Here is a 15,272-nt window from a genome sequence, read left to right as displayed (position 1 = left end):
TCCAGCCCCCCCGGCTCCGCTAGCCCCATAAATGCCAGGGCCCCCAGAAGAGCTGAGCCCCAGTGCAGACAGACAAGTACTTCTGTACGCTCTGCCCCCATCCCCATGCACAGCACCGGCTCCTCCACCTCCCACCTGGTGAGCCCCAGGCTGCGGGGAATTGCACAGCCCTTGGCCCTGTGAGAAGCACCCTGCTGCCCGCAGACAGCCTGGCTTTCCAGGATCTGGCGCCAGCTCAAACAGGTCCTGGCACTGCCCAGGTAGCTCCCAGGCAGAGCCAACGAGGAGAACGTAGCCCCCTTGGAGGTCTGGGGGGTTCGGGGAGGCCTGGCTGCTCTGCACCCCAGCTCCCGTCACAGGGGAAGGGACAGCAAGGCATGCAAAGCCCACGATGGGGCATGCTGATTTGCACACGGGTCGGGCACAGCTGTGCACAGCTGTGCCGCGCTCCGGGGGCCAGGCAGGGAACCCATGCACACAGCCCCCGCTGCTCTGTGCCCGTGGGCGGCAGAGGCTGCCCGGCGCAGTGCCCAGGGCTTGCCCTGGCCCCACATAATGGGACTCTGTTCCTCGCCTGTTTGCGAGGAGTCCCTATGGCAACCGTGGGGAAACAGGGACACCGTTCCACCCACAGTGTGACTCACCTTGGCTCCTACAAGACGGGTGAAGCCGGGGCCAGGCCCAGCCCCCAGTTGCAGCCCCCCGTCCTAGGGCAGCATGGCCCAGCTCTGAGCCTGGGGCAGGCACCGGTGCAGCCCCAGCAGGACCCTTCCCGAGGCCAGGGCAGGCACGGGTCAGCAGTGCCAGGGGGACATGGTACGGGCAGGCTCTCCAGGCCGCAGAGACTTACCTGCTCCAGGGGCTCGAGGGATGCTGGCCTACGGACGCAGGCACCTGCCCCATTGAGAGGCCTGAGGCGGCGGCATAGACCCAGGCAGATGGCGGAGACCAGCAGGATGCCCACGTCAGGGGCCACCAGGCGCACCGAGTTGGGGATGTCGCCAAGCTCCAGCCTGCGGGGGAGGGTGGGAAGGGGGTGAGATGCCAGTTTGCCTGTCGCAGGACACCTGTCTACACTGCTCCCCCAGTCACTGGTGCAACACACACCCCATGCCAGGGACGAAGCCATCAGGACAAGGGCACAGACATGTCCGTGTTCCCCTGCGGGCACAGGGCAGGGTCTTCCAAGGGAGCTCCCAGCTGGGTGTCAGTGCCCAGAAGAGGCACGGCACAGTATGTGCCACCGTCCTGGAGCTATTCAAGGAGCCTCTGTCCCAGTGGGTCCAGAGCATCCCCTCCCCTAGCCTGCAGGCACCCACCCCGACCCCCTGAGCATGGCACGGAGCAGGCGGCCCCTCACCTTGTGACCCCGACATGCCGGGACAGCGTCTCCCACGTGCTGCCTGCAAGGAAGAAAAGAGAGACCAGGTCAGAGGGAGGGTGCAGGGGCAGGGTGCTGCCCAGCCGGGCAGGCAGGGGCAGGGCAGAGCCGGTTCACATCGCTCCTGGCATACTTGCCCATGTGCCCAAGAAAGGCCAAGCCCCGAGGGGCAAAAGTCCCCCCAGGCAGGAAGGGATGTGCCCACCACGTGGCCACTAGCCAGCCTTGGCCGTGCACTCCCCAAGGGCAGCTCTTGCCTGCCTGGGGGCTGTCAGCCTGGGGGCCAGCACTGGAAACCCCATCCTGATGGATGGGCTGGCCCACCGAGCAGGTGCCCCCCGCAATGTGGGACCGGGAGGCAGCGCCAGGGCCTGCTGACGGGGCTGTGATTGCACCCGGCAGCTGAAGGCTCATGTCTGCCTGAGTCTGGCCCCGCTCCCACCCATACCAGTGGGGAGGCTGGGTTGCAGCAGCAGCAGAGAGGCCCTGATTGAGGGGTGCAGGCTTCTGCCATCTCCCTGCCTGGGTCTTCCCATTAAAAGACCCCCATCAAAAGACCCCCAAGCTGGGGACAACAGGGCAAAGAGAAGCAGGGCTCCTCCACCAGCAGCTGTGGGGCAAGGGGGCTGGTGCTGGGCATTTTGCCCCAGGGGTTTGCAGCAGCCAGACTGGCCCATCCCAGGTCCAGGGGAGCGGTGCGAGCCAGGCCTGCCATTCCATCAGGGAAATGTTTCCTCTAGCTCTGGCTTCATGGCAAGATGGAGAACAGGCAGCCCCTTGCCAGACCACCCCTTCCCCATGAAGACACAGGACCGGTGGGCCAGGAGAGTGCAGCGCGAGCAGGGCAGGAGCAGGCCCCCATCCCGGCTGGGCTGCTGCTGAGTGAGTGCGGTCCCCTCACCCCAGCCAGCAAGAGGGTGGTGCATCTGGGGGGCATTTCCTAGGAAGGCAGAGAGCAGCAGAGACCAGGGGCACGGAGCCGAGGGGAAGTGACCCACTGGCTGCTACCAACGCCTGTGTCCCCTCCACATGAGCAGAGGGGGCTGAAGAAATGGGTGAGGGCGATGGACCCCAGGCTCTGACATGCTTGTGGATACGGTTGTGATGTCATGGAGGGACTCTGATGACCTCACGCAGAGGCTGGGTAGCAGTGACTGCATCTCGGGTGGCAGCAAGGACAGGAGGGGAGCGGGGACCAGGCTGGAGCTGGGCCTGGCCCCAGGGGGTGGCACTCGGGGCTGCCAAACCAGGGGCTGCCCCTGCCATACTCACAGTTGTGTCCCAGCAGCTGGCTCAAGCCGGGCACTGTGTAAAGGCATATCTGGAAGACCAGGTGGGCCAGGAGGAAGAGGATGCTGGTGCCTAGGAGAGCTCGCAGGAGGCGCCCGGTGTGACCTAGGAGACAAACCATCCTCGTTGCTGCCTTTACCCGTGTCCACTACACAGGCCCTTCACGGTGGGCAGAGAAAGTAGCATGGGTGGTGGGGGGTGGCAGCTCATCCCGGGCTCCAGTTATGACAGCACTCAAGGTGCTGCTCAAGCCCTGAGCAGTGGAGCTGGTGAAGCCCATGCTCCCAGCACCAGGCAGTTCACCACAGCAGCTGAGCCAGCCCTGGGGTGAGATCCCAGCCTTCAGACACCTAGTATCCCGCGGGCACCACATGTCTGGCCAGCACCCCCAGCACATGGGGAAGTGCCCGCAGCCTGCCACGTAGCTGCCAGGCAGCCCCTCCATGCCCACCATGCCATGAAGGGCTCCACTGTCCCACCCGCAGTGGCCTTCGACTGGGAGCACAGCCCCAGTTAGCCACGGCCCCGCTGCAGTCTGGTTAGAACGTGCACCGCACATACACACACATGCCCCCACATGCTTGCCCATGCACACACGGAGATGCATACATACACATGCAAGGACATGTGCATGCACATACACACTGGTGCGCACATACATGTGCATGAATACATGCATACACACACACAGGTGCGCGCACACACAAACCCATAAATGCATGCGCGCGCACAGACAAACTTGCATGGACCCATGTATATACGCACACACATAGGTGCACACATAGGTGCATGGATCCTTGTGTGTATGCACATAGGTGCACACACACACACACATACACAAACCCATGTATGTACAGTTCACATGCGTAAACACATACACATGCATGGACCCATTTACACACACACCTACAGGTGCACCCATATGCACACGGACCCATGCATATACACACATGCACACAAACACATCCACGCACACACATGCACACAAACACATCCACGCACACACAGGGCAACCTGAAAAGGCAAACCTGCGGGGGTTGATTTGCAAATGATTTGCACATGTAATGCTAGAACCGCACACCCTAGAGCCACAGCCAAAGCAGGCACTGGAAGCATGTGCCCCTGTCCAGCTGCGGCAGCCCCCAGGAGCTCTGGGCAGCAGGCCGAGGGCCTCCACATGTACACACACGTATGTATGCATGTATGCACACACCCAGGTGCCTCGAAATGAGGGCGATGGGCTGTGAGGAGCAGAACCTCACAGAACCCCAGCAATGCAGGGAAGGACCACAACCCCCCTCCCATCCCTACTGACAGGGAAACTGAGGCACCGCACCGTGCAAGGAGTCCAGGCTTGCCCAGGAGGCCTGGCTGGCCCCCCCAGCTCCTGAGGAAGCTGCAGCAGGACCCAGCCTCCCTGCTCGGGGCCTGACCCCGCGTCTGCCCCCCTCCCGCAGCCCACACAAATGAAACCCAGCTGGGCTCCTGCGGCCTGCCAGCGTGGACAGCCCCGCGGTCCAGCCCCGGGCCGAGCCAGCGTGGAATTTTCCATGCGTGAGCTGCCAGGTGAGGCCACCGCTGACGAATCCCCCCGCGGCCGCCCCCGTCAGACCTTCCACCAGCTGCGCAGCCCCCTGCGCTCGCCGCCATGGCTCCTCGTGCCAAGGATGCTACGGGTGGAGAGCTCACACTTTCCTCTCCTCGGCTGGAAAAGCAGCGCTGGTGGGGGGCGGGGAACCGGCTAGGCCAGGGGAGCGGGGTTTGGGCTGCGTTTGGGCTGTTTTCTAGCCTCTTCCCCATTTTCCTGGAAGCCAGCGTGCAGCGAGAGCCCGGCTGCGCTGGCACATGAAATATTTAAGGGAGCTTTGAGTAGCCGCCAGCTCCCGGGCTGCAGCTTGTCCGGGCTGCAGCAGGCCATGGGCCCCAATCCTGCATGCTGGTGGGAGCACATTAATGCCCCAGTGCATTCCCTGCAGGGACCCTCGCCAAGAGCTCCCCCTGCACCAGCAGCAGAAAGCAGCAACAGCAAAGCCCACAGGGCTGGTCCCAGATGCCCCACGCAGAGGTCCTGGAGAAGGACAGAGGGGCACTGCACAGTAGAGCCCAGCCCAGCCCCGTGTCCATGGCTCCACTCTGAGGTTTCCAGCTAATGTGCTTGGGGCTTGGAAGCCGCCATTTCCAAGTGAGGAGCCTATTAATAGATGGGCCGGGCTATAATTAACAGCGGTCCAGCCGCCAGCGAGCCACCGCACGCTGAGACCCGCGAGCGGCTCAGCCCAGGGGAAACCGCAGAGGAAGGAGCCAGGTACCACGATCGGACAGCACGCAGCCCCCTCGGCCTAAAAATACCCCCATGAACCCGGCGCCCAGCCTGAGGGCAGCCCGGGCTGCTATCCAGAGGCAGAGGGGGCCCAGCTCAAGATGTTGGAGGGCATCAGCCCTGTCCTCAGCCACCAGGATCCATGCTGCCACCCAGCCAGGGTAGCTGAGATACCAGCTCTGGGCTGGACCCAGCCAGGGTGGGGGTGCTGTAGTGTAAACAGGGCTCAGGCGCACCTCCTGGCCTGGCCTCTGAGTTTGCCATGCACAGATATAGCCCTCGTGAAGGTCTGTGTGCCTGCGCCCCACCTCTAGGATGGCCAGGGCTTGCCATGGAAATGCTAACAGCCCTGTCCCCAACCCCAGCTGCCCGGCTCCACTTGTGCTGGACTCACAGAAATCAGAGCCGGGACAGGGACCCATGCTGTGTCACGTCAGCTCGTTCAGGGGCCAGGGCTGCTCCCTGCCAGCCTCTCTGCACAGGGAGACTGTTCCCAGGCGTGCTGGAGCCCCAAGGACCCCGTTCCTCCCCCCGATCCCTGCCAGGGGCTCACAGGAGAAGGCAAGCAAGCTCAGGGCTGGGGGAGTACGTGCCCACCGAGCACCAGTCCAGAGCCCTGGAACAGCTCCCAGCTGTGTCAGCAGAAAGGCAGAGGTGAAACGCCTGGCCTGGGATCAGCCACATGAACCATTGCAGCTGCTGGGCTATGTATCAAAGCCCCTGCACTGCTGGCAGGGAAGGGGGAGTCTCCCTGGGCTGAGCAGAAGGGGTCTGGGCTGTCCCTGGGGTTGCAGGGCACACCTGGCTGCATGCAGGTGATGGAGGGGGTGCTGAGGAGCACAACCCAGGGCCAGGCCTGTGCCCGAACCACTGGTCTCCACTGCTGTCATGGGGACTCCAGCTGGTCCACAGCTCACCCCAGACAGGGCATGCCCCCCGCAGCCCTGCACCAGGCTGGGCTCAGCTCAGGGAATGGCATTCGCCCTGGGCATAGAAAGGGAGCAATGCCGAGCATGTATGCGTCTGGGCAAGGGGCACCTGCCGCAGTTGGGCCCTGCCAGCGGGACGCACGGACAGACGGGCCCGCGCAGGCCTTACCTCGGATGGTGCGCTCGGTGGGTCCCTGGAACCAGGGCAGGAGCAGCAAGTACAGCAGGTAGACGAGGGACAGGGCGTTGACCCGGAAGAGGCAGGCTGCAGAGAGAGGCCAGGGTGGATTAGCTGGGGGTGCACGGTGCTGCCCATGCACACGCATCCCCTCGACGGACGGTGGGGCTCAGTGAACCTGGGAGGGCAGAATTTCCTGGTGCCGCTCTTGCCATTCCCTGAAGCCAGGCAGAGGCAGGGCAGTCCCCCCATGTGCCGTAGCCCCCGTACTACAAGCACAAACTCGCCCCAGCCTGCTAAGAGGGGAAGCAGCTTGCCCAAAGCCATGGAGGGGGATGAGGGCAGGGCTGAGAACGGGACCTGGTGGAGCCGTCTGCATCGTGGGGCACAAGAGACTGCGTGATGCAGCCATGCTGGAGGTGTGGGGCTGCTACACGCCAGTGCTGGCCAGGCACGCCGCGGCAAGGTCATGGAGGGAACAGAGCTAGCCCTGGGCCCCCAGGGAGAAAGGTGCCACAGGGCATCTAGCGGGGCAAAGCTGTTCTGGGACAGTGCCCGGGGCCCGTCACAAAGCAGCTGTGCCTAACAGCTGTGCTGGCCCGTGGCCAGGCCTGGCTCCCGCTTTGGGAACTGTCCTGTGCTACCAGCTCCTGGCAGTGCCAGGGCCCACACGCCCATGGGAGTGCCTGCCTGGCTTCCCTGCCCGCAGCCCCTGGGCCAGCCAGGCCTCCTGCCTCTGTGCTGCACGGACGCCTGGACAGAGACAGGGGAGATGGATGGACAGAGACACAAGTGCGGGGCAGGGCAGAGAGCAGCTAGACCCATTCAACAAGGGAAGACCCCAGCGACCGAGCCCGCTGGCTGGACTGTCCAACGCGGCTCTGTCTCCTGGCGTGCCAGGGATGAGCTTGCCAGACCCATGCCAGGCAGGTTTCACTTCCCTGCCTGCAATGGCTGCTGCAGAGACCACGAGGAAGGTCCACGGGAGCAAGAAAGCAAGAGAATTTTGCAATCTCAGTTCTGAGAAACACCCGAGGTGCCCAGCTTGACCCTTCCTCTGACCAGTCAACAGGCACCCGGGGCAGGAAAAGACACGGGGCAGCCAGCTGCAATAATTCCCCACACTCCTGCAAAGCCAGGGCAAGGCCCCTGGCCTGTCCCTACCCTGCCCAACACTGGGTCCTTCCCAACAGGGTCCCCAGCATTGACCCTGGTGCAGCAGAGGGGCAGGGAGCTTGCTTGCCTCCGGGCTCCAACTTATTTTTAGCGAAGGCCAGGGCGATGTGAGCATTGGTTTGCCTCTCCATCCCCCTTGCTGTTTATCAGGCCAGCCAGTTGCCGGCTCAAGGGCAGGGCTGCTGCCCTGACACCGCTGCGCGTGCCAGCGCTAATTGGGGCAACCATGACAGCAGCCCGGAGCAGCACCGCCAGCTCGACCTGCTGCAAGCGATGCCGGGCCCTGGACACCAGGCGTGTCCGGCTTCCTGCAGGCACATGCCCATGCATGCACACAGGGCGGCAGGACCTGCTTTCTCCAGGGGAGGGAGGGACACGGGAGCCGGCGGCTGACCCGGAAATGCCGGGAACCGGCTCCAACTGGGGCAAAGCATCCCAGGCCCAGAGCAGCGCAGCAAAAGCATGCACCAACAAGGCCCCACCCAGCGCCTCGCGTGCCATGCCGGGGCGGGGGGGGAATCAGGGCTCCAGGAGGGGGGCATGGAGGGCAGACCTCAGGTGCCCACGGGGGCCGGCATCCAGCTTCCAGCTGCCTGCCTGTCCCGGGCCCAATCCTGAGCCTCAGACCAGGTGGGGGCATGCCCTCCTGCACTGTCGTCGGGCTGGGAGCATGAGCTAGGGGCTGCTCAGGCACCCCCGGGCGCCGGCCACCCCAAAGGGGGCTGGGTGGGGCTGTCCGTGGGGAGGGGAGGGGAGGGCCGGCAGCGCCTTGCTCTCCCCGGCAGCATGAACTCCCTGACTGCACGACTGATGCAAGGCATGAGCTCATGGAGCAAATATGCCTGCCCTGGTGCCAGCAGCGCTGCGGAGGGGAGAGCCTTTCCCTGACGCTGCGAGCGGCTCCGGCTCATGCACGCACCCCCACTTCCTCCCACACATCGGGCACATCCCGGAGCCATGGTGTTCTCCCCCGCCTGCAGGGACACGTCAGTCTCAGAGCAAGCTCCCTCATCACTCCCCAGAGGTGGCTGCATTTTGGAGAGGCTGCTCCAGGCTCTCAGGCAGGCCAGGCCCAGCTTGCAAGGCTCTGGAGGGGGATAAATACATTGCAGCTGGGAGGGGGACAGGACAGGGCGACTGGGGAGGTCAGAACTAGAGAGCTAGTCCGCAATCCCTGCCCCCTCCCGGGACAATGCCGGCTCCGGACAGGATGTGGCTCAATCCGGGACAGGGCTGGCAAAGGGGAGGCTTGCTGCATGGTCCCAGGGCTTTTAGAAGAGCCACTTCTCGGCTCCCGCCCCCCTCGCCAGCAGCTAGGAGGGAGCTGCCCCCAGGACCGAGCAGCCGAGGCAGCGACCCTTGCCCTGCACAGGCCCTGGAGGATGTTTATAAAGCGGCCGCAGGAAGCCGAGCCAGCTGGACACCGGACAGGCTCATGCCGCCCACCCGCAGCCGAGAGCCCAGTGGGGTGGGCGGGGGGACACGCGGCACCAGCCACACTCGGGCACCCAGGCCTGCAAGGAAATGCATGCCATGGAGCAAGAGGGGCATCGCCTCCGTGCCCACCAGGACCTGCAGGGCAGGGGGCTTGGGTGGGTCTAGACCAGGCGCCGGAGGCGAGAAGGGCCAGTGAGATGGGGACAGACCAAGGCTTTGGGCAGCCAGAGGCAATGCCGGTGCCCTGCAAAGCTGCAGCTGCTCTGAGCAAGCCCGAGGTGCCTGGCGGGGAGGGGAGCAAAGGAGCATCTGTCCCCAGCCCAGAGCCCCCACGGTGCCGCCCTGCGCCGGACACCGGCACCAGCCGGGAACGGGTCACCGAACACGGGGCCGGCCAGGCCCTGGGCCAGGCACTCGCACAGTCCCACAATTGAACTCCAGGACAGGCTGCGTCACGGGGCATCACATGGGCCGGCCGGGCCGGGAGGGGGATGCTGCATCGTCAGAAGTGGCGCTGGGAACCGGCTGAGCAAGTTATGGAGCCAGGAGCCTCCAGTGCCTTGAGAAATGGCCCCGGGGGCGGAGTGGGGAGGGGTCAGCATATCTCACTGGCTCCAGACCCAGGCTGCCCCCAGGACCCGTGCTGCAGCAAGCAGGCGTTACGCCCCCCTCGACCTCTGTAACCAGCCAGCAAGGAGCAAAGTCCTGCTGGTCACGGTGCCGAGCCCCACGCGGGTGCCGCAGGCTCGGGCAGGTGACGGCACAGCGCGGGGCTGCATCCTGGCACCGGGCCCAGCTGTGCCCGGTAAAGGAGCCTGGGGGTGGCCTCCTCTCCCGTGGCCCCGGGGGACTCGTGAGAACGGCGGGGACTGGCGACATCCAGCTTAACCCGCTGTGGCGGCACCGAGACGGTGACGAGAGCCCCGGCAGCCCCCGGGGGCCGGCCTCACCTCGGGGTGGGGGCACTGGCCAGGCTCTGGGCCCCGTGTTGGGGACGGCTGGTCAGCCCTCCTAGCAGCTACCCCGCCAGGACTGCGTCAGCCTTTTCCTGGCAGACACGCTCTTTGGGTGAATCTGATAGCTTTTATTAGACCAGCTTAAATAGTTGGGAAAATTTTTAAGCGAGCTTCCCGGACACAGGCAAACAAAAAACCTTGTCCGCCTGTGTCCTTGGACCGACACGGCTACGACCTGCCCCCTCAGCCCTTTCCTGACCTTGCAGGTACTAGCAGAGTGGCCGGAGCCCGCTCACCCTGTCAGCAGTGTCGCCCCCACTCACAGCCCTAGTAGAGGTCGGAGCCCCTGGGTACTGCTCACCCCCGGGGCTGTGTGTGCACGACGACAAGGAGAAGGCACCCAGGTCGGGTACGGGAGGGCAGCCAGGCCTGCATACCTCCAGGGACTGAAACCTGAACTGGGAGCAGGGCTGGCAAGGCGATGGCATCAGTCACCCCCAGCAAACTGCCCAGAGAGTTGTTCCCAGCTCCAAGAAGCCGGCCCCGCGCTCCGGGAAGGCGCCCGCAGCCGGGTCCAGGGCTCCTGACACCTCTCCTGCAACCTCCTGCATTAACAAGCAGCAGTTTTCATGCATGTATTTCCACAGACCCTCTCCCACACTTGGGCCGGGATGGACCTCCCCACCCCTGCCACATCCTGGGCCTAGATCCGCTCCTGACCACTCCAGCTCCAATTCCCCACTTGGCCTGGGTTTTCAAGGGAAGGATTTGTGAGACACAAGACATCTCTCCAGAGCCCACAGAGCTGCTTGCAATGCCCTTGCACCCAAGAGACAGATCCTGGCCAGCCGGCTCGCTGGAGCAGATACCACCCTGCATGCCAGCCCCATGCCTCATGAGAGATGCCAGCTAACCGAGGGAGACGTCCTACACACGGAGAGCGGCAGAGCCTGGGTTTCCGTCGCCTGCTGAGTCACATCGAGAGGCGCAGCACAGAGTGCAGGAAGCAGACAGCCACTGCGAGAGGTTTCACAACCACAACAGGCTTTGGGTTGGTCTGAAGCTATCCAACTACCCAGCCAGGGCTCCAGATGCTTATCTAGGGGACAGACTTATCTCCCGAGCTAACCAGTCTCCGGCAGCTCCCCGGCTCTCGGGGGGTCTCCCCACCAGACGCTGGACTAGCGAGACCTCACGGAGCTGACACCGCAGCAGCTAGAGGCGGTTCTCAACCCAAGTGGGGTGTCTCGGGAGCACTTTCAAGCTGGGCTATGTCACGGCAGCACCGCTAGTGTGCAAACGTGACTCCTGCAACACACCCAGAGATTTCCCACAGGAACCTGGGGTCTGCCCAAGTCTTCTGCACCAGAAGAAACTGCTCTCGTGCTTTTCTGGAGGCAAAAAGAAGAGTGAGAACTAAGAGCTGGCACTTTCCAAGGGTCTATTTAGGGTGCCGCCTGCCTAAAAAGGTTGAGAAGCACCAGCTAGCACCGTGCCAGCAGCCGGAAGTCTGCAAAGGGGGGCTCCTCCCTCCCTCTCAGGCCGGATGAGCTCCAGCATCATCCAAAGGGTTAATCCCTGGCTGGGGGCCGGGGCCGGGGCTGGGGCTGGGGCTGGCAGCCCCTGGGTGCTTGGATTCCCGAACTACTTTTCTGTGCAAAGTGAGGAATTGATTGAAGCTGGGCGCTGGCTCAGCCAGCCAGACTGCACCTCACAAGCCTTCCCCAGGGCTGCTGCTCCTGCATGCTGGGGGCAGGGGGGCAGGGTAGGACATCCCCAGTCCTGTGGCTGGACAGTCCCCGCCAGCATGCGGCTGGGCTGAGTCAGCTTGGACAGGCGGCTGCTGCAAAGCGAAGCCGCAAGACACAAGTGCAGCTCCTCCCCTGGCACTGCCGAGACATCGCAGCTCCCTGTGCTGGGTACATGTGCTGGCAGGGCAAGGGAGACTCATCTTGGCCTGTCCCCGCCCCAGCCCCAGCCCCAGCCCCACGCTGGCCTCTGCTCTCGAGGCTTCACATCGAGGCACAGCCACCCCTCTCAAGCACAGCGTGAAAACCATGGCGGTGCAGGCGCCCAGCACAGCAACCCGCTCCCCAAAGGTGCCAGGCTGAGTTTCTAGGACCCAGGCCAGGCTGTGCACGGGGCCACGTGCCCACGTACGTGTCCCCAGCACCTCCAGCCCACATCAGGCTACGAGGCTGAGGCTGGGTGCAGTTAACCCAAGCCAGACACGTCTTGGCTTCACACGCGTTTGTGCACAGACTGGCACCGGACAACAGAGACAAGCACAAGCCGAGAGCCATGGGCAGGAGCACCTGCATTGGAGTGGGATGCATGGATGTGGTGGGGTCCTGCTGACATCGGGCACGTGGCTCTACCCGGGACATGGGACATGGTGGCACTGGCCCTTCCCAGACAACTCTGCCCTGCATGCATGGTCAGGGTCACAGAGAAGCAGGGCTGGAAGGAGCACTGGCCCAGTCCCCATCGCCAGCCTGGGCTGCAGCCAAGCCCCAGTGCCCCTGGAGGAGGCTTCAACAAAACCCTGATGCATGTAGCGGGGGGGCCCCACATGGCAACCAGCAAAGCCCAGTGGCCTGGGAAATCCTCCCAGCAGAGCACAGAGGTCGCAGCACTAGCAGCATTGTCTCCCGAGGCACAAACCAGGGGAAGACGAGCACTCTCAGATGCACAAGGGATGTCCCTCCTGCACCGTGTGGGGGGGAGCCCCTGGCCGAACCGCAGCGGCGCGGGCTGGGGCCTGGAGCAGTGCTGAAGCCGCGTGGTCTGGCCTGGCTGGACACGTCTCGAATGGGGCAGGTGCTGCACTTGTGAGCGAGCACGAACGCACGAGGCAGGGAGAGGATGGGACAGCTGTGCCCTGGCTGCTGCACGGGGTGGGAGCCCAGCCCATCCCTGGCTGCAGCCCCGAGGCCGCTCAAGACCTGGCTTCTGCAGACACTTCCTTGGTGTCCAGAAAGTGCTCGACCCCTTGGACACCAAGGGCAACCAGAGAGCCCCATGGAAAAGAGACACCCTGGGCTATTGAGCATGGGATAGCAGGTTTCTCCATGGAACAGACTGCATCTCCTGTGGCACGAGCCCCAGGCCGAAGGAGCGAGGGTGGCAAGAGCCCTGGTGACCAGAGATCACAAAGAAGCGGAGCTAGAAGAAAACCCTGAAGTCACATTAGTGCAACCCCTACCTGAGGCAGGATCAGCCCTGTCCAAACCATCCCAGACAAACCCATCATCTATGGGTGCACTGGCCGAAGGGGAGCGAAGCAGGCCACAGCTCTCAGCGCTGGCCAGCGTCCTTGGTGGGCCAGAGGCCAGGCCACGCAGCAGGGACGCTCCCCCCGGACAGGCTGCTCCGTCCAAAAGCCCATTCAATCTCCGGCAGGCCCCAGGCCCCAGGTGCAGAGACCAGCTCCCTGGCGCGCCTGCTTCCCCCCTTCCAGGCACTCAACACCCCAGACGCCCTGGGAGCCGGAGCCGGAGCCGCGCTGGCAGCCGGAGCATGCTGCAGCGACCGCGGTTGCGGGAGTGCTCGCGCCAGCTGCCTCATTGATTAGTGCTGGAGCTGGTGCAGTCGGCAACTCCTCAGAGCCCTGCTCTAGCGGTAATTAACAGTGCTCCTTAACCAGGAGGGGTTTCCAGCACACTGGCTTGCAGGGGGCAGTCCTAGCCCCAGCCTTTGCAGGATGGGGGAGCTCCCTGCTAATAGGGTGCAGCCCCATACATCCACCCCCACTGAGCCTGTCCCTGGGGTCCTGGCCGACGGGTCCGTGGCGCTCTAACCGTGGCAGCAGAAGGGCGCTGCACTCGATCTGCCCAGGATAGCCGGCAGGCAAGGCCCTTTTGGGAGCCTGGAGGCACAAGGAAGGGTCCCTGCAAGTTCCCTCCATGCGCCTGGGCTTTGCTTCCTACCCTGCTGACCATGAGGAGGCATGGAGCTAGGCTAGCGCACGGGCTGAGGGGTATTGCACCTCCTGCCCCTGTGGGGAGAGTTTCACAGGGAGGAAAGCAGGGCACTGCTGCTTGACACCACGACCTGGAGGCTGGACCACATGGCACTGCCAGCTTCAGCACTCCCCAGGGCCGCGGGAAACTGGAGCTGGGATGCAGCACTGCTGTGTCCAGCTGCAAAGGGGCAGGATGCACCCCTCAAAGCTGGGGCCGGGGGCTGGACAAGGCTGTGCTGTCCCCTCCCTCCCCTCCGCCTGCACCCAGAGCCCCCAGGGCATGCACACCTGTGCCAACACATGGCAGCTGCCCCCATGAAGCACCACTTGCTGGGGAGGACAGACCGCCTGGCCCCGCTCTCTAGGGGCATCCCAGCCCCACTCCCAGCCAGCGAGATCCCTCCAGCTCTGCAGATTTCCTGTTCCTGGAAGCGCCGTTTCACCCACTGCATCCTGTTTTCATGGAAAATTCATCCTGGTTGTGCATGGCGCTGAGGCGCATGCATCCGCCAGCGTCCCCAGGGTCCCCACTGGAGGGGAGGGGCTGCGATGGGGGGCTACCGCTCGGGCCCAGGCTGGCTGCAAGGATTGCAAACGGCTGTGCCGATGTGGGCGAGTCCACGTGCTGCAGAAGCCAGGGCTGCGCTGCCGGACCCCCCTGCTGCGTCCGGCTCCGGCCACTGGCCTGCAGTAGGGAAAGGAGCTTTCTGTACTGTAGCCAGGGGCAGGGTGCCAGCTGGGGGAGAGGAGACATCTCAGGCCAAAGCAGCAGGGGCACCGGGGGCCTGGCATAGCAGAGGAGTGGCACAGCCGGGGCATCTCCCTGGGCATGGGTGGTCCCCATTCTGGAGCCCAGACACGGCCCCGCTCTCCCCAGGCTCCGGCACGCTGCCGGCCAAGATCCCATCTCATTCCCCACCCTCCAGCTGCTCAAGGCCTTATCTCTGCTCCGCAGCCAGGGATGTGGAAGCGCGGGTCCAGCGAGCTCCTGGCTGCGCTGCAGGGCAGCGGCATAGCTGGAGCAACGCCGGAACCAGCCCCCCTTCCTGTCCCATCTGCCCCAGCCCTGTGCTCTGACCGCAAGGCCACGTCGCTGCCCGGGGCCCTGCTGGCGTGTGTCACACTGCCGCACTGGCTGGCAGGAAGGGCACGCCGATGCGAGCAGCACGGCATGGGTGTTTCCAGCCCTGACCTGCTGCAGCTGTGCGGCCCCAGCCCCGTTCTTCATTTCACCCCAGCTGCGAGTGCCAGGCCCAGCCTGTTTCTTCCCTAAAGCTGGGAAGCCAGTGGGGCTCTTAGGCTTCCCCACCACCTCCCCCTGCCCCAGCATCTCTCAGTGGGGAAAACCCTCGGCCCGCTCTGTGCCGGGACCAAGGCAGCCACTCTCGCTCTGCTCCGAGATGGGAGCGGGTGCCAAGTCCCGTGGCTTAATCCACGTGCTCGCACCCAGGGGAGTCTCTCTGTCTCCCCTGTACTGTTGCCACCTGCAGAGAGGGGATTAAGCTGGCTTAATATAATTGAGTTCCTACTGGGGAACATGGCTAAGGGCAGTGAAGCAGCTACAGACTTGCAAGCCCCACTTCACCTCCAGGAGCTGGGCGGGGGTGAGCCCGACTGGCTGTTGCAGCCCCAGGCGGCCCA

The 15,272-nt window shown here is 64.2% G+C and overlaps 1 protein-coding gene across 3 annotated transcripts in view; it reads right to left on the bottom strand.

Annotated features, from left to right (window-relative positions):
* PIEZO1 (piezo type mechanosensitive ion channel component 1 (Er blood group)) overlaps positions 1 to 15,272 on the bottom strand; it is a 41,835-nt gene that overhangs the window by 21,773 nt on the left and 4,790 nt on the right. For all 3 annotated transcript variants that reach the window (XM_090063619.1, XM_090063620.1, XM_090063621.1), the window contains exons 2-5: positions 6,090 to 6,185; positions 2,654 to 2,776; positions 1,361 to 1,403; positions 851 to 1,013 (exon numbers count right to left, since the gene is read on the bottom strand). In XM_090063619.1, the coding sequence (XP_089919745.1) occupies positions 851 to 1,013; positions 1,361 to 1,403; positions 2,654 to 2,776; positions 6,090 to 6,185 (425 nt within the window). The remainder of the gene's footprint in view (positions 1 to 850; positions 1,014 to 1,360; positions 1,404 to 2,653; positions 2,777 to 6,089; positions 6,186 to 15,272) is intronic.

The sequence above is a fragment of the Crocodylus siamensis genome, chromosome 9, assembly GCF_052110815.1.
Source record: "Crocodylus siamensis isolate JL-2025a chromosome 9, ASM5211081v1, whole genome shotgun sequence".
In the NCBI taxonomy this organism is placed as follows: domain Eukaryota; kingdom Metazoa; phylum Chordata; order Crocodylia; family Crocodylidae; genus Crocodylus; species Crocodylus siamensis.
Note: the sequence above shows the minus strand (reverse complement) of the source record. Positions and strands in the feature narration are given on the sequence as shown.